General features: G+C 40.3%; 1 protein-coding gene across 2 annotated transcripts in view; it reads right to left on the bottom strand.

Moving 5' to 3' along the window:
• adck1 (aarF domain containing kinase 1) overlaps positions 1-26,396 on the bottom strand; it is a 223,748-nt gene that overhangs the window by 146,407 nt on the left and 50,945 nt on the right. For both annotated transcript variants that reach the window (XM_072689029.1, XM_072689028.1), the window contains exon 4: positions 3,409-3,612. In XM_072689029.1, coding sequence (XP_072545130.1) covers positions 3,409-3,612 — 204 coding nt within the window. The remainder of the gene's footprint in view (positions 1-3,408; positions 3,613-26,396) is intronic.

Raw genomic sequence — 26,396 nt, 5'->3', positions numbered from 1 at the left:
GTTGTCGCTTGGCAGGGAGGGTCCATGAGTGTGTATGTGAATGTGTATGTGTGTGTGTGTGTGTGTGTGTGTGTGTGTGTGTGAGAGATGGGAGGAGGGATGAGAGCAGGGACAGAGTGATCTATTAGAGCTAATAATTATAATAATAAAACAGCAAAAGATGTGATCATCATCTCGCCGAGGCGCCACAGACAAGCTGCTGTCCTCTCAAGGTCAGAAGAGTCTGGGTGCACTCTCTAATGGCTACCTGCTGAGCGCGCTCTCTAATGGCTACCACCTCTGTGAGCGATTACAGTGGTTCCGAATGTGTGTCGCTCTGTCATTCAAGGACGTTTCCCTGGAACTGGAAGTCAGATTTGGGACCCTCATCATAACTGCCAAAAACAATTGTAAAAGTACAAGGTAGAAGGTGTGCAGTATGATGTAATAGGTGGGCAATATGATGGGCATCCTTTTGCAGAGCTGTACAGTGGATTCGAAAAGAACTGCAGTACAGTATGATGATGAGGCTGAGAGGTTAAGGGCCTTGCTCAAGGGCTAACAGTGGCAGCTTAGTGGATGCGGGTATCGAACCCACAACCTTGTTTTATATATATATATATATATATCAAATAACCCAGCGCTCATACTTATACTTATCCACTGGCCTAAAGCGCTTTACCACTGCGTCACTGCAAGGAAATAGAACCCTCGATGTGGGTATCGAACCTACAACTCTGTGACTCTTACCAGTGAGCCACCGCTGCCCCAACAACAGAGGTGTTACCTGAGAGGTAATAGAACCCTTGATGCAGGTACTGAACCCACAACTCTGTGACTATTACCACTGAGTCACCGCTGCCCCAACAACAGGCTGCAGCAGTGGCAGCATAGTGATGCGAATATAAAACCTGCAACGCTAATCACTTAGGGTTGCTGCCCCAACAACAGAGGCTTTCCCTGACAGGGAATTAAACCCGAGGTGCAGCAGCGACAGCGGCAGCTTAGTGATGCTGGGATAGAACCCACAAGCACATGGCTCTAATCACCCCTGTCCCAACAACAGTGGTGGTCCTTGACAGGGAATCAAACCCAGGCCACAGCAGTGGCTGTGGCTGTGGCAGCTTAGTGATGTGGGTATCAAACCTACAACCCTGTGGCTCTAACCACTGAGTCACCACTGTCTCTACAACAGAGGCATTCCATGACAGGGAATCAAATTAAGGCTGTGGCAGTGGTAGCTTAGTGATGTGGGCATCGAACCCATAACCCTGTGGCTCTAACCACTAAGTGACCACAGCCCCTATAACAGAAGCATGTGGCTCTAATCACCACTGTGCCAACAACGATGGAGGTCCCTGACAGCAGTGGCAGCTTAGTGATGTGGGTATCAAACCTACAACCCTGTGGCCCTAATCACTGAGCCATCACATCATAGGCATTACCATGCAGGACTATAAGGAAGGCTACAGACGTTACTGTATATGATTATGGAGGCAGAAAATTAAACCTGAGGTACAGCAGCGACAGTGGCAGCTTAGTGATGCTGGCATCAAACCCAGAAGCACATGGCTCTAATCACCCCTGTCCCAACAACGGTGGTGGCCCTTTACAGAGAATCAAACCAAGGCCACAGCAGTGGCTATGGCTGTGGCAGTGGCAGCTTAGTGATGCAGGTATCAAACCTACAACCATGTGGCTCTAACCACTGAGCCACCACATCATAGGCATTACCATACAGGACTATAAGGAAGGCTACAAACGCTACTATGTATGATTATGGAGGGTCACTGACTATTATTCAAGGGCTATTAGGATGGATTATAGTAATAACTATAAAAGGCTACATGGACTGATACAGGACTGGGTGGAGGCACATATGCATTACTATATGGGGTTATATAAGGACACATAAATTGCTATATAGGGTTATAGAGAGGCATATACATCGCTGTGTATGTCTATACCGCCTAGTGAAGCCAGAATCTGACCGTTATGCATCAGAACAGGTCATTAGCTATATGAGCTAATGCTGTAAAGCAGCCGAAAGAACAGGATGACAGAGGAGCAAGCCAGCAGACATGAACATAAACGGCGGCACGCAAACTGACAGGGGACCCAAAAGTGTCATCCCCGACGAAACAGAACAATTACCTCCACCAAAACCGATGATCCCAATTTTAAAAGCCTGTCAAAACATTCTTGAGGCAGAGCACTTTCACAGAGCACTTCTGACAAGAAGAACAAAAGTGCTGACAGGAGAGGACAAGGGAAGCCTCGGCCTTCAGTCACTCCGCTCCCCGTCCAATTTCCCTCAGATAACATTAACCCTGGTGTTCCAGGTCAGCCAGACGATTACAGAGATATGACCAGATGCCATCTCTCTCTCTCGCTCTGTCCAGAGGTCTGCACTGACATTTGAGAGGTGAATGCATTACATAATAAAACAGTACAAAACTGGAGAAACAAGTAAAGGAAAAACTAAAATTCAAAGATTAATGGGACCACCATAAAGGTGCCAGCGGTCCGAGACTGTGCATCGTTCTGTTATCAATAAATGGATAAAAGTAAGTAAGTCACATGCAAGTCTGTACTTTGTCCATGTTAATAGATTACAACGTGTCCTACAGTGTCAGGAACCATATACGTCGGTCTACTGAAGGATCATGCATATTAATATACAGGTCTTTATAAAGGACATTGTGTAGGGATAAATGATAGCTACTATATTTGACTTGATTTGACTATAGCATCCCTTCTAGGACTATAATAAAGGCTATAGACAACACTTCTAGGGTTAGGAAGGGTCAAAGACAATCATATAGGTCTATAGAGGGTTATAGAAATCACTATATAGGGTAAATAATAGAACAGCACCAGGTATTGCTATATATGACTATAGAGGGTCCTAGAAATGACCATACAGGACATGAAGGCGAGCCATAAGAATGACAATATTTATATAGTTATATAGAGTACAATATATATAATAGAGCTATATACGGACAGAGGTGTTACTTTATAGGGCTATAGAGAGGTATACAAATTACTACGTACAGTTAAATCGCCTAGTGCACTCTCAGGTGAAATAAATAGATACATAAATTAATTAATTAATTAATTAATAAGGACATTATGCATGTGGTTGTGCTGTTTTCTGATACTGTGTGCCATTCATTTATCAATAAATGGGTAAAAGTCTGTATTTTGTCCATGCAAACACATTACAACACGTCCTACAGATTCAGAAACCACTTAGACGAGTGTATTAGAGGCTACTGAACACCTCTATGTGGTTTGGGGCGAGTGTGTGATGATTTAGGAATGAACTTAAGACACCGAGCATGTTTGACTTGGCGACTAGACTGAAGAAAAAGGAGACATTGTGTAAATCAGACATCACGTAAACACAGGACAAGAGCTGCTGACCTCCTTCCCCAGGTCTTCCCTGATGACCTGCTTGATCTCTTTCATGCTGCTCTGAGGTGCTCTGCTGTGCAGGACCTTCAGCGTACTGGTGTATTCTTCAGGCAGGAGGTAGTCCAGGGCTCCCAGGTGTTGCCCTACCTTGATGAAGGTGCCACGGTTAGCACAGCAAAGGTTCCTGAGCTTCTCAGCTGAGCGTCTGTGGACCTGCACAACACAGATATACACACACACATATGCTGCATCAAACAAGATAGGGCCAACAGTCACATGACCTAGACCTAGAAATAGACAGAAATATACATTCATTAACTGTATATTACCACACTGACTGAAGCCAGTGGTCAGCAAGTGTCTACCTGTAAAACTCTATATAACATTAGAATAAATCCTAATGGAAAAATGTCAGTGGTCAGTGAGAGTGTCTACCAGTACAACTTTTTATAAAATAAAATAAACACAACTAAACATAAAGTCAGTGGTCAGTGAGAGTGTCTACCTGTAAAACTCTATATAACATTAAAATAAACCCTGATAAACAAAGTCAGTGGTCAGTGAGAGCGTCTACCTGTAATAAACTCTATATAACATTAGAATAAACCCAAATAAACATAAAGTCAGTGGTCAGTGAGAGTGTCTACCTGTAAAACTCTATATAACATTAGAATAAACCCAAATAAACATAAAGTCAGTGGTTAGTGAGAGTGTCTACCAGTACAACTTTATATAAAATAAAATAAACCCAAATAAACATAAAGTCTGTGGTCAGTGAGAGTGTCTACCTATAATTAATTCTATATAACATTAGAATAAACCCATATAAACACAAAGTCAGTGGTCAAAATGTGCTGTTGGTCAGTGAAGTTATTGAGATGTTGGCTAGAGGAACACAGTTAGAGGATCACAGGTTTGGGTGCTGATCTTCTCTGTAAACTTCAACCTCTGTAGAGATTAGTTCAGCTCCACCAGCAGCTCAGCTGATTTACTTTATGATTTCATAAACTAGGTACTGGATGGGAATACTGGTCTTCATCCAGGTGATCTTTTACATTCTCACAGACACACACATCAGTCACAATAGATTGTTTATGGATTTACTTACATTATTTACTTATTTGTTTGTATTTATTAGACAGTTCGATATCTTCTCTATAAAACAATTTAGCACTGTGAATAAAAACGTCCAAAACATCCTCACATCATTTTATCAAACGACTTCAAAATCAAACAAAACTAACAAACAAACAAAAACCTAAACCGCCCCCCTACCCCCCCGTCCCCTCATTTGTCTTAAATTGTGATTGAATGGGACGTCAGTTTACAGAGATCTGTGTGCTGTCGCGGCCCCGGTGCCAGCTGGTGGAGTTGATAGCATTCACAGAGGGACATCCCTTTGGGACCAGAGCAAATAAAGTGCCGTGAAATGAGCTCCCTTAACCTCTCAACCCAACAAAAGACACGCCTTTTGTGCTGCGAATGGCCCTGCATGGGGAAGCAGTCCTCCGATTCAAATCATCATTCAAATGACAAATGCCTTATATATCTAATTAGGGGGAAACGGCCTGCTGTGTCTGTTTGTGTGTGCGTGTGTGCGTGTGTGTGTGTGTGTGTGTTTTGTAACCGCTCTAAAAAAAACAAACAAATATTATACCTCAAAAATGCCAACGCGAAACACAAAAAGATAAAACAACTTCGTAACTTCATGTAAATTAATTATATTGGAATTCATATTGGCAAAACAAACAAAACAAAACAAAATAAAAAACAAAAAACAAAAATAAATAAATAAATAAAAAGTAAATAAATAAAATTTACCTTTTGATGAATTAGCAGTCAGTAATAAAAAATAAATCTTAATGATCTCTCTTACAATAATGATTTAAAAACGTCTAATTAAGTCAACCCAATAATTTGGATTTTTAAACAACATCTGAAATATACATATCAAATCAATTCATATATTTATATAAATTATACATACAGCTCTGTAAAAAATTAAGAGAATTATTTTTTCCCCTAAAATTTGCATCTCTACGTGTTTTGCACACATTTTATTCAAACAAAGCTGAGTTAGCTGAATTTGCACTTTGACTATGAATGGTATAAAGTCCCAACAGCAATGTGAAAGACTAGTGGAGAGCCGGCCGAGACATGAGAGCTGTGATTGGTCAGTCGAGGTTATTATTTCACCATAGTGATTTCTGAATGATATCAAAGTTCAGATATTAGTACTGTGCTGTTTAAATCTGAATAATAACTTCTTTACATTATAATTATAATAATCATTTCTTTGCATTATTTGAGCAGTTGTTTTTGAGCAGTTGTCATTTCTGCAAATAAATAAATGCTCTAAATTTCAATATTTGTATTTGGAATTTAGGGGAAATGTCCCTGGTTTATGAAATACAAGGCAAATGTTAATTTCCCTAAAACACACTGCATAAATAGTAAAATCAAAGAAACTGATCATGTAGGGTGGTCTCTTCATTTCTTCTGGAGCAAGATATATTATAGGAATTATATAAATAATATAATAATTATGTCAATTAAAAAGAGATATTATATGATTATATAAATAATCGATTTGACTGTGTAGTAAGTCCTTGTTTAATGTAAATCTGAGCTGCTGGTGGAACTGGACTAATCCATAAAGTGTCTAGAGATCACAGAGAAGACCAGCACCCAAACCTGTGGTCTTCTAACTGTGATCTTTTAACCAATATATCAATAACTTTAATGACTTAAAGGGAGGGGGACATTCATTTATTCATTTCAGATTTCCCCCACATGTGCAATTACCTGTAAATAATCTGTAAATAATCTGTAAATAATATTGTTATTGCTTTTTAATTTCTATTATTATTTATATAGTGTGTACATAGTGTACTTTATCTACGTTTTTGCATCTGAGTGTCTTGCTATCCCTTTTCTGCTGTGACACTGAGAATTTCTCCACTGTGGGACTAATAAATGATTATCTTATTATCTTCTATTCATGTAAATAATGATTTTGGACCATTTTCTGAAACAAAAAGGCTTTTATATTAAAGGTTTTATATAAAAATCTATGTTAAAAGGTAGTTTATTACAGTCCATTTTTATTGTTTGGTCTCTATTAACCTCAAAACCATGTAAAAACCACTGACAGGTGAAGACAAGTGAAGAACACTGATTGTCTGGTTCAACAGCACCTGTCAAAAACTGGATCTACATATTAGGCAGCAAGTGAACAGTGAGTCACAAACTGTCCCCAAAACATCAGGCAGGGCTTTTTCTGGTATGTAGTGCCTTCCAAAAGTGGTTCCCGAAAGAACAACCGTGAACCAGCTCCAGGGTCATGGGCACCTAAGGCTCTGTGATGCTCAGGAAGGCCCCACCTCAAATCTGCTGCTATCATCTTCAACCTCGAAGGGTCAGAGCTTTTTTTGGGCTCCTATGCAATATTCAGCAGGTGGTGTTAATGCAGTATTATGCCTGATCGGTGTATAATAGGGACTGCTCTGGTGTTCACTGGCCTGTACTCCATCTTGCTCAGTTCAGGCAGATCTTTCCCAGGGCTTGTTGTGGAGACAGTAAACACAGTATTTGTCAGCTAGGATTTGCTGCTAATCCTCCTATGCAGTGGGTGGGAGATTTGAAGGTTGTCCTGTGGGCATTTTCTTTTACGGCGCCTCTGCCGCCGCCGCCACTCTTTCTGCCCCGTTGCTACCACACGAGCGCCAGGGCCATGAAACCCCCATTTCCCCTGCCTCGCGCAAGCCAACAGGATGCGACAGCTAGGAGCTAATTATGAAGGCGATGAGGAGACACTTTATTTCAGCAGATACCAAACATGTGGCGCTCTCTTCCTCAGCCCAAACAGGCTTTTGATGGCGAGGAGGAGATGAGGAGGAAGGCTGAGCTAATGAGAGAGGAGAGAGAGCAGTAATAACTGTAATGATCTCTGCCTGCGCTCTCAGCCCGGCTGCAGCGGCTCCGATCCGCCATCCGCCACGCTTCTGCACTCGTCTCAACCCGGAGAGTCAGACTCAGGAGCATTCTCATTGGCCTTTGTTGGAGCTCTTTTACTTGTCGTGGAAGCAGCTGAGGTTACAATATAGCAGTAATTAAATATACACTATAATAATAGACAGATGGGAAGTGTTAAAACGTGGGTTTTTAGACTGATACTTCAAGCTGGTATTTGATGATGTGTTTATTGGACTCCAGAAGAGCGGAGTGTTTAGATGGGGCTGAATTACTGCATTAAAACCTGCCTTTTATTCCCTGTACTGCATTTGTAACTGTTTACAAAAATACTGTGAATGTTACACTCCTCTAAACATCCTCCAGATATCGGCATCAGCCCATCGTTATTGTGAAAGTGCCATTTCCACATTGCAATATCCAATTATTTTTACAAATACACCACACCAACACACAAACACAACACTTATTTACCCACTTCAGTCTCAAAAGCATTATTATATATATAAACCATTTTTTCTTAGGGAGCCATATTTATATACAGTGTGACGGGGTGGTAAATTTCATCCTAAAAAGGCCACAGTACTTCGTGTGGTCAGGTTTTCAATCAATTTGATTATCACTCTTATTCCCATTAGTAGTGTAAAAAAAGATGAAGTTATTAACAACAGTGTTTCCCATCTATTTTGCGTGACAAGTTGAGTTGAGCTTAACTTTACCCTATAGAAACATGAAAAAGCAAAGATTCAACCATGTAGAAGTGCGTCAGAAATGGCCTTTTTTGTTCCTGGTGCAAGTGGTGAATAAATGGTGGTCAATTATTATTGAATATTATTTCATATTTTATTTTAGTAATATAATAAATACAATAATATATTTTAATAGAAAAAATATTTAAAAAAAAACATTAATTTGGTGATATTTTAGCTGCAAATTTTGGTTAATAAGGACATGTGAAAATAGTCATGTGCCTAAAAATACTACACTACTTTTTAAAAACTAGTATTTTCTTATATATAATATTATCCGGAACACTTGAATGAATAGCTTTGAGCTTTGGAAACACTTTTGGAAGCACATGTTTTGCACCTGTTCTGTAGAACAACTCTTTTATATCAGAGCAGTAAAATAGAATTTAAAAATAAATTAAAAAAACAATGTACACTATTATATATATATATATTCATATATTATATATATATATATATATATATATATATATATATTTTTTTTTTTTTTTTTTTTTTTTTTTTTTTCCATCCCCACAAAAAAATAGTCCTAAAAAGTTTTATTTTGCATAAAATACGGAAACAACGTCTTTAGATGGGTTGACCCTAGAGGGCGGGACAGAGGTGGGGGGTGAAATTAGGATACTGTCACAACCCTGTCACAGTGCTAGTTAACTACAGAGGGGAAATGTGAACGATATGACTACTCCAAATGTGTAAAATCATATATATATATATATAGATAGATAGATAGATATATACATATATATTTTTTTTTCTCCCCACAAAAAAATAGTCCTAGAAAGTGGTTCTTTTATGACATGACCCAAAGAACCATTTGAAGCACATTCATTCATTCATTTATGTATGTATTTATTTATTTATTTCATTATTTTTAGAGTGTACAGAGACAGACCAATACTGTGAATATGGTGATTTTACTTACATGTAAACAATTAATTATCTATTAATTATTACTATTAATTATCTCTCACAGAAATATAACACAAATATTTGAAAAGTGCAGATTCAATTGATTTTTCACAATTTAGTGATTTCCAAATCTCAATCACACACAAACTACATCAGGCTCTTCCCTTTAACACGATACAGCGGGGGCTCAGAGTGACTCAGCGGTCTAATGCGCTACCACTATGGTCACTACCCTCTTTGCCATCAGCGGCCAGAGTCAGAGCGAGCACAACTGGCCGTGCTCTTTCTCCAGGTGGGTAGATGGCGCTCTCTTCCCTCATCACTCTTAAAGCAATGTTAGTCGGCACAGACGTTTGTCACCCGGTGCGGCAGAGCCGAGGACCCTCCTAGTGTTGGGAGCATTGCTAGTGTTAGGGGGAGGTACGAAGGGGTGGGTTGATTGATGCAGTGCTGGGAGGATGAAGGCCGGCATATGCTTCTTGAGGAATTACTAACTGCTGTGTGCAGTTCTTTACAGTTCAGCGTTTTTATCACTGGTTCGGAACATGACCATTGAGTATGAGCTCAAACCTGACAGTGATGCACAATTCACTATAAAAAAATATAACATTAACAATGAAATTGTGGAGGTAGAGTCTCAAGTGTAGAGCAAAATAACAGCCTCCAGACTTCAATGGATTAAATGGGAAATGGAGGGAAAAGGAAAGGCCGAAGACACTCCCTCAAGGAGTGGTGTCTGTGCCGCCGGTCATCTCCTAGCCTCACTCACTACCACATGTGATTGCCAGCGAGGAAAACTCTCTCTCTCTCTTTTTTCTGTCCCTATCTACTCTCCACTTAACCGCCTGTGGCGTCAGCATATGCAGGCTTCCTCCAGCAGGGGCAGTGCTGCAGCCTGAGAACACATGCCAGTGTGTCATGTCGACTTTTATAGGGCGTGAAAGGAGAGGCACCATGGGATTGGTTGATTTGCAGCCGCACTCCTTCCGCTCCCTCCTCTCCCTCTAGCCGTCCCTCTCTCTCTCTCTCTCTCTCTCTCTCTCTCTCACCCTCTCTCTCTTTTTTTTTGCCTTTTTTTTTAGCATAAAGCTTATTAGCATTCCTTTAAACATCCCCCCTTTATGGTTTCCGCCACCAATTTTGCCGGAAAGCAAAAACCCAGCCCCTTTTTTTCTCCATGGTAACCATCAAAGGAACCACAGAGGAACACAGATAGCACCAATGCTCAAGGAGGAAGAGCCAAAAAAAAAAGGAACGTCAACGGCGAGGACAGAATTACGGCAGCTGCAGTTCACCGCAAGTGGCAATTTAGCACAAGTGTAGCGGTCTATCTGATGGGGCGTCCCCCTCACTCTGCACTGCCGCGGCCTGTGAAATCTCCCGTCACGGCAGTCCCTGGGCAAACACAAACCGTGACAGTCGATCGAGCACTCGAAGCTCAGAAACGAGCAGCCTCTGTGAAGTGGCGCTGCCGAGCGTCCTCAGCAGTGAACGCCTCAGCCTCTTACGTAACAGCGGCGGGATTTGAGAGCTGGGTGTGTGCGGAGGACGATCAAAAGGAGTCGCAGAGAAGGACGCCGCTGCCAAAAGGACGAAAGCAGGGCAGCGGGGAGGCCGATTCTAAAAGGACGTCAAGGTCTCCTTGGCAGGGATGATGATGATGATGATGAGGATGATGATCTTACACACAATTTATTTAGCATAAAATACAGAAACAACGTCTTTAGATGGGTTGACCGAGGTGGCGGTGAAATTAGGATCCTGTCACAACCCTGTCACAGTGCTAGTTAACTACAGAGGGGAAATAAAGGGGTGAACGATATGACTACTCCAAAAGTGTAAAATCAGAATCAGGTGCAGAACATCTGCTGCAGATGTTCAGAAGATGATTAGAGAGGATTCTGGAGGAACCTCAGACATTTAGGGTGTGCTTACCCTTGTAGTTTAATTCCCGTGGTCCAGGCCAATCAAGAAAATGACCCACAGGTCAGATTTCAGGCCTGGTTTGCTCTGCGCTCACATTGCAATTGAGCCAAAAGGGGCAAAAAAAGGTGACGTGTGACGCATGTATATGACAGAAGGCTGCAAGTGGAGGTCTGCATAAGGTGGGTGTGGCCGAAACTTTAAATCTACTCCCGGGATCCTTAAACCTGACTCATTAAATCACATTTTCTTAATATTAATACTAAACTATGATAAGCTACACAAACTAATCTCTTCACAGAATGACGTACGTTAAAACTGTACATTTAAAGTTAGTGTGGCTGCATCCCGCATCCCGCATCCCGCATCCACACACGTCTTTATTTTACTGAGCCAACTACACTAATGAACGCAGTTTTAATAGAGGCTAGTTTTAGAATAAGGACTACTAGACAGTAGAGGCAGTTACTCCAACAAACGCAGGGTAAACTTCTTTAATACCCTTGATTTTAGAAGAAATAATAATATAAATAATAACACTTTTGTCCATACAGTGCATCTATATTATTATTTATATCACTTGGTCAGTGGTATAAAACCCTTACTTGATTAAATCATCCAAAATAGGTTCATAAATAAATAAATAAGAATAATGTAAATAGCAATAATAATAATAAAAACAATAATAACAATAAACAATATTTTATTATACATGATCAGAATACAAATATGATATATCTTGATTATATTTATGATGAATTTTGTGTTTTCACACAAAAAAGCTAGTCAATAAAAATCAATTAAAAAAAGAACACTTGTAAACTAAAAACTAATGTATTTTAAATTGAATTTTAATTTCACACACTGTTCTGCTCTAAATATAGTTAAACCGAACTATAAAAGGACTATAAAAGGACTATAAAATTACGCAGCACGTATGCCAGTGTCCAGCACTGACCATATTTTAATTAATTCATTTTTATTCGATTTTTTACATTTTCCTCCCCAATTTCCCTCTAACGCATGCACCACCAGCCACCTCATGGCAGGCAGCGAGACCTGGGATTTGAACCAGTGACCCTTAGGTCATAGTGGCATTACCACTTCGCTGGACCACTCAGAGCCCCCAATGCCTGCCATGTAGAATTTTCAGAATGTGATATAAACTGACCTCCCACTTACCGCCAAGTGCTTTGTCAGAATTAGAACCCCTAGACCCCAACAAATCTCAACTACACATGCTTATATGGTTTCTGACCCATGGCCATACTCCAGTCCATGTTTAGTTAAGTCAAGTCAAGTCAAGTCAAGTGGGTTTTATTGTCATTTCAACTACATACAGAGTACACAGTGAAACGAAACAACGTTCCTCCAGGACCATGGTGCAACATAGACAGTTTATACAGTCATACAGTGTCAGAAATCACAGAAGAACATCTATTAGAAATGAATGAACAGCATAATTATGCGTAATATTTCTAATGTGGTTGGTGTGGCGCAACAGATAACACCACTACCTGCCACTGAGCTACCACACCATGTGGGAGAGTCCTTGGGCAAGACTCCTAACACTACATTGGTCCACCTGTGTAATACGAGTAACCTTGTAAGTCGCTCTGGATAAGAGCGTCAGCTAAATGCCATAAATGTAAGTGTAATGTAGAGATTCTTGTAAAAATACACGCTAACTGCACTAATTTCTACATTTCATTTTACTGGAAGATAACTGTGTTTTGTTTATGGATGATATGGAAATATGCAAAAAATACTGATATAATTAATTTAGGTGAAAAAGTAACACTTCAGGTCTAATTAGTTAGTAAGTCTAGAAATAATTCATCATAAAATATTTTCCTTTACTTTATTAACTACAAATGATCAGTCGCCAAGATGTAAACTGCTGATACCAATCAGGTATCAGATAAAATAAAAAAAAAAAGGGAAAAAAGAAACTGCCATCATATCCTGCCTCGCATTACACAACAAAACCACCACTATCCATCAGAGCTCTGCGTCCAGAGCCACATTTCTGACCAGCTAACTCCCTCACTCCCTCATTCCCCCCCCAACCCTCTCTCCCCAGTCTTTTCATCCACAGGCAGAGCAACACAAAGCCCGAGTTCTGACAAGCCTAATAATCGCCACAGACATTAATGGCATATTTCAGCAGCAGGCAGAAGCCATTAGATGGCCTTTGAAAATGCTTTGTAGAGCCATCGTCATCGCCAGTGGACTAATAGGAAAAAAAGCAAAGGTTACTGTAATGCCAGCCCTTCTTCCGCACAATGCACACAACACAAATCCACCATGATCACAGCATCAAACAAACACACAGGCTTAAGGGTGCCATAATGAAGCGCAAATCTCAGTCCCAACACAGGCAAAGCTGACCTGTATGTTTTCCTCCCTCCAATTTCCATACTGACTTTCATTCTTACATATGATGACGTCATTATTCGCAATTCCTCCCGGGTCGGCCTTTCTCGAGTCTTACTGGTGAAACTAAATAAGCCAGAGTTTCTAGTCTGATGTGTGTTTAGCTCCAGCTTTGCCACTGAGTTAGCTTTTAGCCTAGCACTGATCCTAATTTGCTCCCCCTGGCATTCTGCTTATCTATGTATGAGCTCCAGCACAGGAAAAGCTGCAGTCACAGGGCCTGGTTCCTGAAGCAACTCACATTCCCATAATTAGTGTGGAGGTGATGAGCTGCTCTCCAGGGTCAACAACACCATATTCTCTTAAAGTCGCCGTCGCTTTAACCTTACTGCCAGTGTCTTTGACTAGGGATTCTCCAGTAGGGGGGTGAATTCTGCTAATGTTTTAAATTTTCCCGCCCCCCCACATGTCCAATTAAGGGTCAATTTGCAATTATCTGTAAATAATCTGTAAATAATATTGTATTTCTTCAGAGCTTTTGACTTCTATTATTAATAATGTGCATATAGTGGTAATTTATCTTTTATATATATTTTTGCATCTAAGTGTCTTGCTACCCCTTTGCTGCTGTGAATTTCCCCACTGTGGGACTAATAAAGGATTATCTTATCTTAATGTGCATTTTGCAGGTGTAAATATAGCGAGTCAAGAGTGTGATGTAACAGTTTTGGGGTTTTAGAATTGGCCCATTTTACAGCTCTGGTTCTGCTGGATTTGCTTTTAAAGGAGGAACAACAGAGTTTGAGATCCGTGCAAGGTCATGTACAATATATGGACATGACCTTGATCATTTCTGCTGACCCTGATTACTGCCCTTGTAAAAATATACTTTTGACCGGCAATGTCTCCTTTTACTATACGAAACTGACAAAAGTATTTGGACACCTGCTCTTGCACTGTTTCTTTTGAAATTTTGGCTATTAAAAAGAGTTGAACCTGCTTTTGTTGGAGTAACTGTCTCTACTGTCCAGAGAAAAAGGCTTTCTACTAGATCCTGGAGGAGCAAACCTGTGAGGGTTTGATTTGATTGCATTCGGCAACAAGAGCGTTAGTGAGGTCAGGATGGTGGATGGTCACCACTTTACCTTACCTGTGTGTTACCTGTGTGTGCACATTTACACACCTGTTTCAGCAATAGGTGCAACTTTAAAAAGCTGAATGCATTCGTTAGAAGGGGTGTCCACAAACATTTGGACGTTTGACCACATACTCTGCATTCTTATTATATTCCATTTCCAATTAAAAGCTTAAAAAAAAGCTCTTTAAAAATGGGCTGTGCTCTCTCTGGGTGGGTAGATGGCTCTCTCTCCCCTCATCACTCTTGAAGCGATGGTGGCCGGCACAGGTGGCTGTTAGCTGGTGTGGTGGGGCTGGGGACTCTGCAATGTCCTCCCCTGGTGTGTCGGCTGCCTCTGTGTCCTTACCCTCTTAGTGTCAGGAGCGTAAACTGGTCTTAAAATGACACTAATATCATTTATCGCAATTATTTATATATATATAGTGTTAGCGCATTAGACCGCTGGGCCACTCGGAGCTGGGGGGGGTACGAACGGGTGGGTCAATTGGCAGTACCAAACTGGGAGGTAAAAAAAAAAGCTTTGGGAGCAAAAAACACTTATCCCGACAGGCCTACTTGTCATTTCCATGTACTTCCAAGCACAAAAACAGCTTTCCATTCTAGGGCCACTTTTAAAATTGAACAGCTGAACAAACAACCCTAGATTTCAGTGGGTAAGAGGAGCAAACTACCACTTCGGTGAAAGTTTAACGGCTAAAATAAAAGGAAAACGAAGTCTCAAAGTCAAATCCAGGACTCTGTCAGTCAGCTTTATTGTCTTGGAGGGAGGCCTGCTGTGTTGTTACTGCATACTGAGCCACTCATTTTAAGTGAGCATTACATTGACTTTCTGCTCATATAGCAAGCAGGCCTGAAGGTAAAAGCGCTAATCAATGACCTCTAATGTGTCCCCGCTGTAAATGAGAGAGCACACATATTATAGCTCTATTGATCAGAAACCACAGTACTGCACCTCCCGGGAGACGGCGAGACGAGATGCACTGCCAACACCTTACACCTTTCCCCAGCCTTCCTAATACACGCTAAACACGCATACTCACACAGAGCGTCTGTGTGTCCTGATAAATATTAACGATCATCAAAGCAAGCGATGGCAGGAGTGTTCTTGCTCTCCTAACTCAATTTATCACATTTTTATCACATTACCCTGTCAGATTAGACGACGAAACGCTTGTAACGGCGCACGGCCCCAGAGGAGACGGACTCGACATGGCAGCTTTCTTCTCCCGCAGTCCATTTCGCATGCATTGAAAAGATGCTCTGTGTGTGGCACGGCAGCTTAGCCAGTCACTCCTTTTGTAAGCAAAGACGGGAGACATGCTTTCATAGAAATTGCATCTACCATTGCCAGGCAATTACTGCTTTACATTGTGACTTCACCAATAACCCCAGGGAGCAGGCAATTTAGTAGCTGCCCAATCTCAGGGAATTCTCAGCAGTCAATAAATGCACACTAGACCATTAAAAGGACTCTCTTATTCATTTCTCCCCCCACTCCCATCCGTCCGCTTCGTCCAATCTCAGCTTGAAATTGTGTAGCCAGATGGAGGGCCGTGGGGTCTGTTTGGCTAGCTCCTGGCCGTGACAACAAATTAACATAAAGTAATGAGTTGCCCGAGTAAAACGTCGATGCACTTAGCCCTGTAGTTGTGATCCCATCTAACCGAGTGGAAGAGGCCCGCTCTCCGCGATGAAAGACAGAAGAGAAAGGTGGAGATGTCGGAGTATTCGCCACGCCGGCGACGCGACTTCTCGTGCAGCTGATGTGTACAGCAAGCAAAGGCTAGACTGGAGAAAGAGAGAGAGAGCTAATCTCAGCAGTCAGTCTGACAGATTAGCACAGATTATCATCCCTGAGCCAGAGAATACGAGGGAAAGCAGACTCCTCCTGACCACACATTAGATTTACATTAGACATTAGAACGCAATAATATACCTTCTACAAATATATATATATATATATATATATCCAAAACCACCAGTGAACCTACACACTGGTCTTGAAATGAAATCTGGCCTATTATATCAGCTCCACCCACCATGCAGGAGCACTGTGTAGTTATTCCTCTAAGTCCAGACTGTATCCATCAGCTTCTCGGCAGACTTTGTTAGTAGCCTCCTTTCACCCTACAGGACTGACCACCACAGAGCAGACTGTAGTATTTGGGTGGTGGGTCTGACTGACATGCTGGTGGTGAGTGTGTTAGTAGTGTGTTAGTAGTGTGTGTTGTGCTGCTGCTGGAGTGTTTAAACTCCTCAGCTTCACTGCTGGACTGAGAACAGTCCACCAACCAGAGATCCAGCCTGATCCAGCCTGATCCAGCCAATCAGCGTCCTGTGAGCACTGATGAAGGTCTAGAGGATGACCAGCACAAACTGTTCAGCAGCAGATACAGAGCTAATGTCTCTGACTTTACCTTTATCTACAAGCTGAACCAACCAGGTAGGAGTGTCTAATAGAGTGGACAGTGAGTGGACAGTCTGATCCACTCGTACCACCAGCACAACACACACTACCAACACACCTTTGCCAACAGCATGTCAGTCAGAGTCACTGCAGTGCTGGGAATGACTGACCCACCACCCAAATACTACAGTCTGCTCTGTGGTGGTCAGTCCTGTGGGGTCCTGAGCACTGAATAACAGACAGGGTGAAAGGAGGCTACTAACAAAGTCTGCAGAGAAGCTGATGGATACAGTCTGGAATTAGAGAACTACAAGGCCGCTATATGAGTGGTGAGTGGAGCTGATAAAATGGGTCGAGTTCATTCCAAACCAAGGGTGGTTATAATTCTACCTCCTATATCCAATGCAAAACAGGGTCTCGGACATCAGACGCAGCAACTTGTAGAGGTGTTTAGAGGTTCCACTTATCATTTACATTTAAGGCATTTAGCAGACGCTCTTCTCCAGAGCGACTTACAAAAGTGCTTCACTATTTACCCAAGAAAATCCTCAGCTAGTCTGAATAGACTAATAATTCAAAGATCCTCTAAGTTTAGACTCTACTAAACACAAGTCAGTAAGGAGACCATAGTACTCTGCTATTCACCCATTTACTCTCAGAAGAGGAGGGTCTTCAGTCTGGGTTTGAGGACAGCGAGCGTTGGACTCTGCCGTTCAGACACCCAGGGAAAATTCGTTCCACCACTTTGGTGCAGGACAGAAAAAAGCCTGTACGCTCGTCTTCCGTGAATTCTGAGGGATAGTGGGTCGAGCCGAGCCGTACTTGATGCTCGAAGGTTGAACCACAACTGTGAAGAAGGCAGAACAGATTTTGCTCCAAACCAGTCTGAACAACTTTGTCTACAAACCATTTAATCATGCTTTTGATAAACTGGTGGATTTCCTCTTTAAGTCAATTCAAAGAGCGTGTTGTCATTCTGGACGAGCCCCTGTTGTCATAAGGTTAACCTGCGTGCTTGCCAAATCAGCCAGATGAAAGACTAGGTCTGATTAAGAGGATAACGGGAGGTCAAATGGCGCCATCGGAAAGAAACCCAAGACAGCTTGAGCAGTCACGGAGCATTTCATTGAATTCGGCACAGACGTGTACTGCAGACATACTGCGCTGACGGACACAGCATTATAAATAATGAAGTGAGTAGAGTAGCAAATGGACAAAAGTATTGGGACACCTGCGTATCCATTGCTACTTTCCAGGGAAGAGGGATTTCTACTGGATTTTAAAGGAGCATTGCTGTGAGAATTTGATTGCATAGCGAGGATAGGATGTTGGATGGTCACCACCACACCTCGCCCCCAACTCCATTTATCCTTTATCCCCCTCTAGCCCACGCCTGGCATTAGGCAGCATGGTGCCAATAGGTTCATGTTTATCTGCTGTACAGAGTCCTATTCTATTGGCAGCAATTCTTTGAAGTGACTAGACAAGCTGCATTTGTGTGTGTGTGTGTGTGTGTGTGTGTATACACATTTGTACATCTGTGTCAGCAATGGGTGCAAGGTAAAGTAGCTGAATGCTTTTATTAGGAGGGGTGTCCACAAACTTTTGAACGAACTGAGAAATGCTAAGTATTTAAGACAGGATCGTCGGAGAGGTGAAACACAGCGGCCAAGTGTGCTTTCATCTTAGCAGGCTGTTCCTGAAATCCTACACTCCAGAACATTTACTATTAATGATCCTAAAGATGCACAAGGACAAAAATGGCTTTAATTAACTCTTTAACGAGGAAACAGAACCTGATCTGTGCGCAGAAGAGCCGTGGTCAGCAACCACCCAGCTCAGATGCACCAGCGTCAGTCAGGATTGTACCGCAGCCAATTAATGAAAACAGACATCACAGGATACAGTCAGAGTGATACAGGCTGAGCAACGCAGCCCCACACTTCATTATTTGAATCGCTCTGGAAGTCTAATCAATACACTTCCCCTCAAATCGCCTTCTCTCTCGATCGCACACTCTCTCGCTCTCTCTATCAGCCAGGAAGAAAAGAGAACTTTAAGAGATCAGACTACATTAAAAGTCTCTCTCTCTCTCTCTCTCTCTCTCTCTCTCTCTCTGACAGGAAGAAAAGAGAACTTTAAGAGATCAGACTACATTAAAAGTCTCTCTCTCTCTCTCTCTCTCTCTCTCTCTCTCTCTCTGACAGGAAGAAAACAGAACTTTAAGAGATCAGACTACATTAAAAGTCTCTCTCTCTCTCTCTCTCTCTCTCTCTCTCTGACAGGAAGAAAACAGAACTTTAAGAGATCAGACTACATTAAAAGTCTCTCTCTCTCTCAGAGACCACATGCCTGACTCCCAGAGTACAAGAGTTTGTTCACTCTGACAGGTTCACTACAGTCTTAACCCCAACCTTAACCTACTTACTACACCTAAACCTAACCTTAATTAACACCTAAACCCTAATTCTAACCTAAACCTAATCTTAACCTACTACACCTAAACCTAATTCTAACCTAAACCTAACCTAAACCTAATTTTAACCTAAACCTAAGCTGAACTTAACCTACTACACTTAAACCTAATTCTGACCTCAAACCTAAACTTAACCTACTACACCTAAACCTTATTCTAACCTAAACCTAAGCTGAACGTAACCTACTACACTTAAACCTAATTCTGACCTCAAACCTAAACCTAAACCTAACCTACTACACCTAAACCTAATTCTGACCTCAAACCTAAACCTAAACTTAACCTACTACACCTAAACCTAATTCTGACCTCAAACCTAAACCTAAACCTAAGCTACTACACCTAAACCTAATTCTAACCTAAACCTAAGCTGAACTTAACCTACTACACTTAAACCTAATTCTGACCTCAAACCTAAACCTAAACTTAACCTACTACATTTAAACCTAATTCTAACCTAAACCTAAGCTGAACTTAACCTACTACACTTAAACCTAATTCTAACCTAAACCTAAGCTGAACTTAACCTACTACACCTAAACCTAATTCTGACCTCAAACCTAAACCTAAACTTAACCTACTACACCTAAACCTAAATATAACCTAAACCTAACCTTAATTAACACATAAACCCTAATTCTAACCTAAACCTAACCTAAACCTAACCAACTACACCTAAACCTAATTCTAACCTAAACCTAAGCTGAACTTAACCTACTACACTTAAACCTAATTCTGACCTCAAACCTAAACCTAACCTACTACACCTAAACCTAATTCTGACCTCAAACCTAAACTTAACCTACTACACCTAAACCTAATTCTGACCTCAAACCTAAACCTAAACCTAAGCTACTACACCTAAACCTAATTCTAACCTAAACCTAAGCTGAACTTAACCTACTACACCTAAACCTAATTCTAACCTAAACCTAAGCTGAACTTAACCTACTACACCTAAACCTAATTCTGACCTCAAACCTAAACCTAAACTTAAGCTACTACACCTAAACCTAATTATAACCTAAACCTAAGCTGAACTTAACCTACTACACTTAAACCTAATTCTGACCTCAAACCTAAACCTAAACCTAACCTACTACACCTAAACCTAATTCTGACCTCAAACCTAAACCTAAACTTAACCTACTACACCTAAACCTAATTCTGACCTCAAACCTAAACCTAAGCTACTACACTTAAACCTAATTCTAACCTAAACCTAAGCTGAACTTAACCTACTACACTTAAACCTAATTCTAACCTTAACCTAAACCTGAACTTAACCTACTACACCTAAACCTAATTCTGACCTCAAACCTAAACCTAAACTTAACCTACTACACCTAAACCTAATTCTGACCTCAAACCTAAACCTAAACTTAACCTACTACACCTAAACCTAATTTTACGTAGGTCAAACTCAATCCAACCTTTAACCTCTCCCTAACACCATCCTTAACCACAACCAACGCTTAACAATAACCACAGCAGAAAAGCAGAATATTTGGGATGCTGTGGCGACCACAGGACGAGAGCTTCTGGTGAATCTGTAAAAATATGTATGATATGTTCATGCAAATATTGCTGGAGAAAACAGTAATCCCAAAACGAGGACAATGGACTACACTGGCTCGCACCAATCTCCTTAGGTTCTTTATGGAACCACTGTCTTCTATGACAGTGTGAGTGTGTGGGGCGGGGGGCAGGTGGGCGAAGGAACAGCACTTTCTCCTCCCTCAGCATTCACAGTTGAGATGCCCTAGAGCAATTTACCTAACCCTCAATTACTCCCTGGGCGCTGAGGCTATAAATGGCTATAAAGTGTGATCCACAGTTACTTCAGCTCGTTTGGATGGAAACTAACATTTCTTTAGTTTAGTTAGAAACGCGTCTTTAATATCAGAGAGTCTAGCAGAGGTTTACAACCCCATGAGGAGTGTGCGGCTTCAGCTACCAAGAAAATAAACAGGACTTAGGAGATAGCAAGCTGGTTCTTGGACACTGAGGGAAACCAAGTGCTGCTAAAAGCTTAGCTACCAGCCAGCTAATTAGGCCTGCGGCTGGGGAAAAGGAAGGCAGTGCCTCCAGTAATACGCATCTGATCTGATACTAACAGCAGATTTCGGGTGTGAAGTTACTGCACCTAAACCCAATTCTAACCTCCACCTAACCTAAACTTAACCTACTACACCTAAACCTAATTCTAACCTAAACCTACTACACTTAAACCTAATTCTAACCTAAACCTACTACACCTAAACCTAATTCTAACCTTAACCTAAACCTGAACTTAACCTGCTACACCTAAACCTAATTCTAGCTTCAACCTCACCTAAGTTTAACATACTACACCTAAACCTAATTCTAACCTTAACCTCAACCTAACCTAAAGTTAACCTTCTACACCTAAACCTAATTCTAACCTTAACCTAATTCTAACCTTAACCTAATTCTAACCTTAACCTACTACAACTAAACCTAATTCTAACCTAAACCTAATTCTAAACTTAACATAACCTAAACTTAACCTACTACACCTAAACCTAATTCTAACCTTAACCTAAACCTGAACTTAACCTACTACACCTAGACCTAATTCTAACTTTAACCTACTACACCTAAACCTAATTCTAACCTTAACCTAAACCTGAACTTAACCTGCTACACCTACACCTAATTATAACCTAAACCTAACCTAAACTTAACCTACTACACCTAGACCTAATTCTAACTTTAACCTACTACACCTAAACCTAATTCTAACCTTAACCTAAACCTGAACTTAACCTGCTACACCTAAACCTAATTCTAGCTTCAACCTAACCTAAAGTTAACCTTCTACACCTAAACCTAATTCTAACCTTAACCTAACCCAAACTTAACCTACTACACCTAAACCTAATTCTAACCTTAACCTAAACCTGAACTTAACCTACTACACCTAAACCTAATTCTAACCTTAACCTAACCCAAACTTAAGCTACTACACCTAAACCTAATTCTAACCTAAACCTAAGCTACTACTACCATCTTCAACACTACACACATAAGAGACACTCGTTAGCACGCTGCTCTTTGAAACTCCTTATCTCAGTTTTTCTCCACATTTTAGGCAATAAGGGCACTTTTACTCTGGACCTATTCGAGTCAATTCCTGGAGCATTTTGGACTCTGAACCTTTCTATGAAAAAATTAATAAATAAATAAAACCAAAGCACGAAATGCAAACTAAGCCACAGTAGCCTGGGGTAAGAACAAGCTAGCCGCTGGCATTTCTGAATACAAGTCAGGCCATCCTTGCCATCCCAAAATGAACTGTGCGCATAGCCCTGTTTATATGGTGAGTAGAATCTGTGTAGAAATGCTCCAGCGTTCCTCCATACGTCTTCTAAATAAGAGATTCTTCTAGAGTTTATAATAAAGGAACAGGCTGTGCGACTCAGTAAGCACTAATAACTGATCTTTAATTAAATCTATCTGATGTATTTTCCTGATGCTTTATGATACACATGCAGACTCACAGGATCTGAATGTGTGGGGATAGCACTACAGAATAGAAGTCTTTTGACTGATCAGTCACAAAAGATAAAAAAACAAAATGCTGCAGGTGATTCGGCGTGAAGATGGGAAGGCCGGAGCGCTCTTTTTGAAAAACAGCAGCAAGACTCTACTTAGCAACAGATACAGAGGTGACAAGCTTTGACAAGACAAGCCACTCAAGTGTTGGTCCCAAAATGGATCATTTCAATTCAGCTTTATTGTCATTATACGTGCATGTGCAAAATCAATTACATGCATATGCAAAACCAACCACGCTCATATGCAAAACCAACCATATGCATGTGCAAAGCCAACTATGTGCATGTGCAAAATAAACTACATGCATGTGCAAAATTAACTACATGCATGTGCAAAGCCAACTATGTGCATGTGCAAAATCAACTACATGCATGTGCAAAATCAACTACATGCACGTGCAAATACAACTCATGCATATGCAAAACCAACCACGCTCATATGCAAAACCAACTATGTGCATGTGCAAAACCAACTATGTGCATGTGCAAAATCAACCGTGTGCAAGTGCAAACACAACTATGTGCATGTGCAAATACAACTCGTGCATATGCAAAACCAACTACGTGCATGTGCAAATACAACTACGTGCATGTGCAAACACAACTATGTGCATGTGCAAACACAACTATGTGCATGTGCAAACACAACTACGTGCATATGCAAAACCAACTACGTGCATGTGCAAATCCAACTATGTGCATATGCAAATCCAACTATGTGCATGTGCAAAATCAACTATGTGCATGTGCAAATACAATTACGTGCATGTGCAAATACAACTATGTGCATGTGCAGTATTTGTATGAGCTGTAAAGGTGCAAACTAAGTTATTATACTAAACTGTGGGTATATGTAGCCCTGCAGTTACAGCAGGGTGTTTATGTGCATTAGTGTCAAAATACTGTATGTTCAGGTGTAGTGTTCAAGTTCCCCTCATGTTCCCCGTATGCAGTGACTTCCACATGCACTGCATTAGAGAGAGCAGGATTCTTAGAAACCATTTGGCGTTTGCACTTTATAGTGTCGGAAGGCTGCCTGATCGAGCTTTATTTCTGACCCACAGCCAGTGCTTTAATTACAGCTCGTAGTCTCCACTGCAGGAGAAGATAGCCCTGGCAGCGAACCCTCATAACACACAGAGATTAGTCTGAGGAATGATTTCATGCACTTAAAGAGGAGACCAGGCAGCCTACTCTTCTCCTGGCTGCTCTGCCTTTGGCTCGACTGCTTTTAAAAACCACACAGGGGTCAAATTTCAGACACTTTTGAGGGTCATGGAGTCATGTCAGCTCTGCTGTTTCTGGGTCTAGTTTTACAGTTTTATCTGGGTTTGGGTTTTGGCACATATGTGACTGTGTCCCCCGCACTCTCGGCATGAAGGGTTCACGGTGGACTGATACACATACGTACAGGTTAAAGATTCAGTTTGATCAATATTATATATATACACAATATTTTTGTATAGTAGTGTGTAAAGGTTTTAGTCCCCTGCCATAATTAGCCTGAAAAGCAGAGCAGATTGTTCCTTTTGATTCCCAGAATATAAAGTACAACTGCCGGATTTATATAAAACAATTACAACAAATATGAAGCAGCACTGACAATCTACATTTTATCAGTAATAATATATATGTCATAAAAAATGTTAAAACATATACTATATATATATATATATATATATATATATATATATATATATATATATATATATATATAGTAGCATGACACCCATGTTAAGTTAATTTTATAAGTAAATGAACTTAAATATGCCACTTTAATTTTAGGATTTTTAGGCAAATTAATTTTAGGATTTTAATATGTTAATTAAGCAAATAATTGGTAATTGTTTATTAAATTGTGTAAAAAACAGGGTTTGTTTGTAGGAAAATATATATTAAACTAAAGCTAGCTAAGCTCACCTAAACAAGCTAATTTGGCTTTTTGCAAACGGAAACCTAGTTTCAGCTTAACGTTTCACTGCGACAAACAACAAGTACCGCCCATCTGTGCTCTACTGAAATGGACGAATGGAGGTTCACATGATCAACCTCGATAGAGCCTCGGAAACCCAGTTCAGCTAACTCCGTAACTCCATTTCTATATTATCCAATAATGTATTATTGCTTAATACTTGCCCAGTTAAAGTGAGTCCATTGCTAAGTAGAGTCTTGCTGCTGTTTTACTTCCCATCTTCACGCCGAATCACCTGCACCTTGTTTTTTTATCTTTTGTGACTGATCAGTCAAAAGACTTCTATTCTGTAGTGCTATCCCCACACATTCAGATCCTGTGAGTCTGCATGTGTATCATAAAGCATCAGGAAAATACATCAGATAGATTTAATTAAAGATCAGTTATTAGTGCTTACTGAGTCGCACAGCCTCTTCCTTTATTATAAACTCTAGAAGAATCTCTTATTTAGAAGACGTATGGAGGAATGCTGGAGCATTTCTACACAGATTCTACTCACCATATAAACAGGGCTATACACACAGTTCATTTTGGGATAGCAAGGATGGCCTGACTTGTATTCAGAAATGAAATTTTTTACAAGTTTATACATTTTGTTCTTCACCTGTAAAGCCGCTATATTAGCAATACAAAAGATGCTGCACTTCATAATAACAATGTAATGGTAATAAATTTCTATTATTTTTCCTCTATAGATTTTACATAGTAATATAGAAGTAATATATAATAGAAATAGAAATGCAGTTCTATTAGTCCAATCATCATGAAATACATGTGCAGCCATGTGCAAAACTTCACACACAATTAAGGGTTATTTTTCTTCTCCTGTAAAGTTTCCATTTTGCACAGTTATAATACTATATACTATAGACATACTATATACAGTTATAATATATAATACTATATGCTACTTTATATTTATATACTCAATATCATTATATATTATATTTAGTATAGTATATATTATATTTAATAATAATTTGCCTATTTATGTAAATTATTACTTTTTATATTATTATGTTTTATATTATTATATTACTTTTTATCATTTTTTATATTAAAAAGTTTGTGTGTGTATATATATATATATATATATATATATATATATATATATATATATATATATATATATATATATACATATATACTTCATACATATGTATGTATGTATGTATATGTATATAACTTCTGAATGTCTAGATGTCTGTACGGCAGAGTCGCTCGCGGTCTTCAAGCGCAGACTCAAGACCCTCCTCCTACAAGAGTACTTGGGCGAAGTGTAGTGTTGAGTATTGTTTATTGTTAGCTTAGAGGAATCTTTTGGATCCTAGCCGTAGCTATAGGTATTTTCTAATAACCAGTGAAGCTCTTTTGTACGTCGCTCTGGAGAAGGGTGTCTGCTAAAAGCCTTGTGAATGTTCATGTAAATGTAATGATGAACGGACCAATAGAAATGCTCCAAAATGACTCGGAATAAAATAATACTGGAAA

Source organism: Salminus brasiliensis, chromosome 10, assembly GCF_030463535.1.
Source record: "Salminus brasiliensis chromosome 10, fSalBra1.hap2, whole genome shotgun sequence".
NCBI classification, from domain to species: domain Eukaryota; kingdom Metazoa; phylum Chordata; class Actinopteri; order Characiformes; family Bryconidae; genus Salminus; species Salminus brasiliensis.
This window is presented reverse-complemented; position numbering and strand designations above follow the sequence as displayed.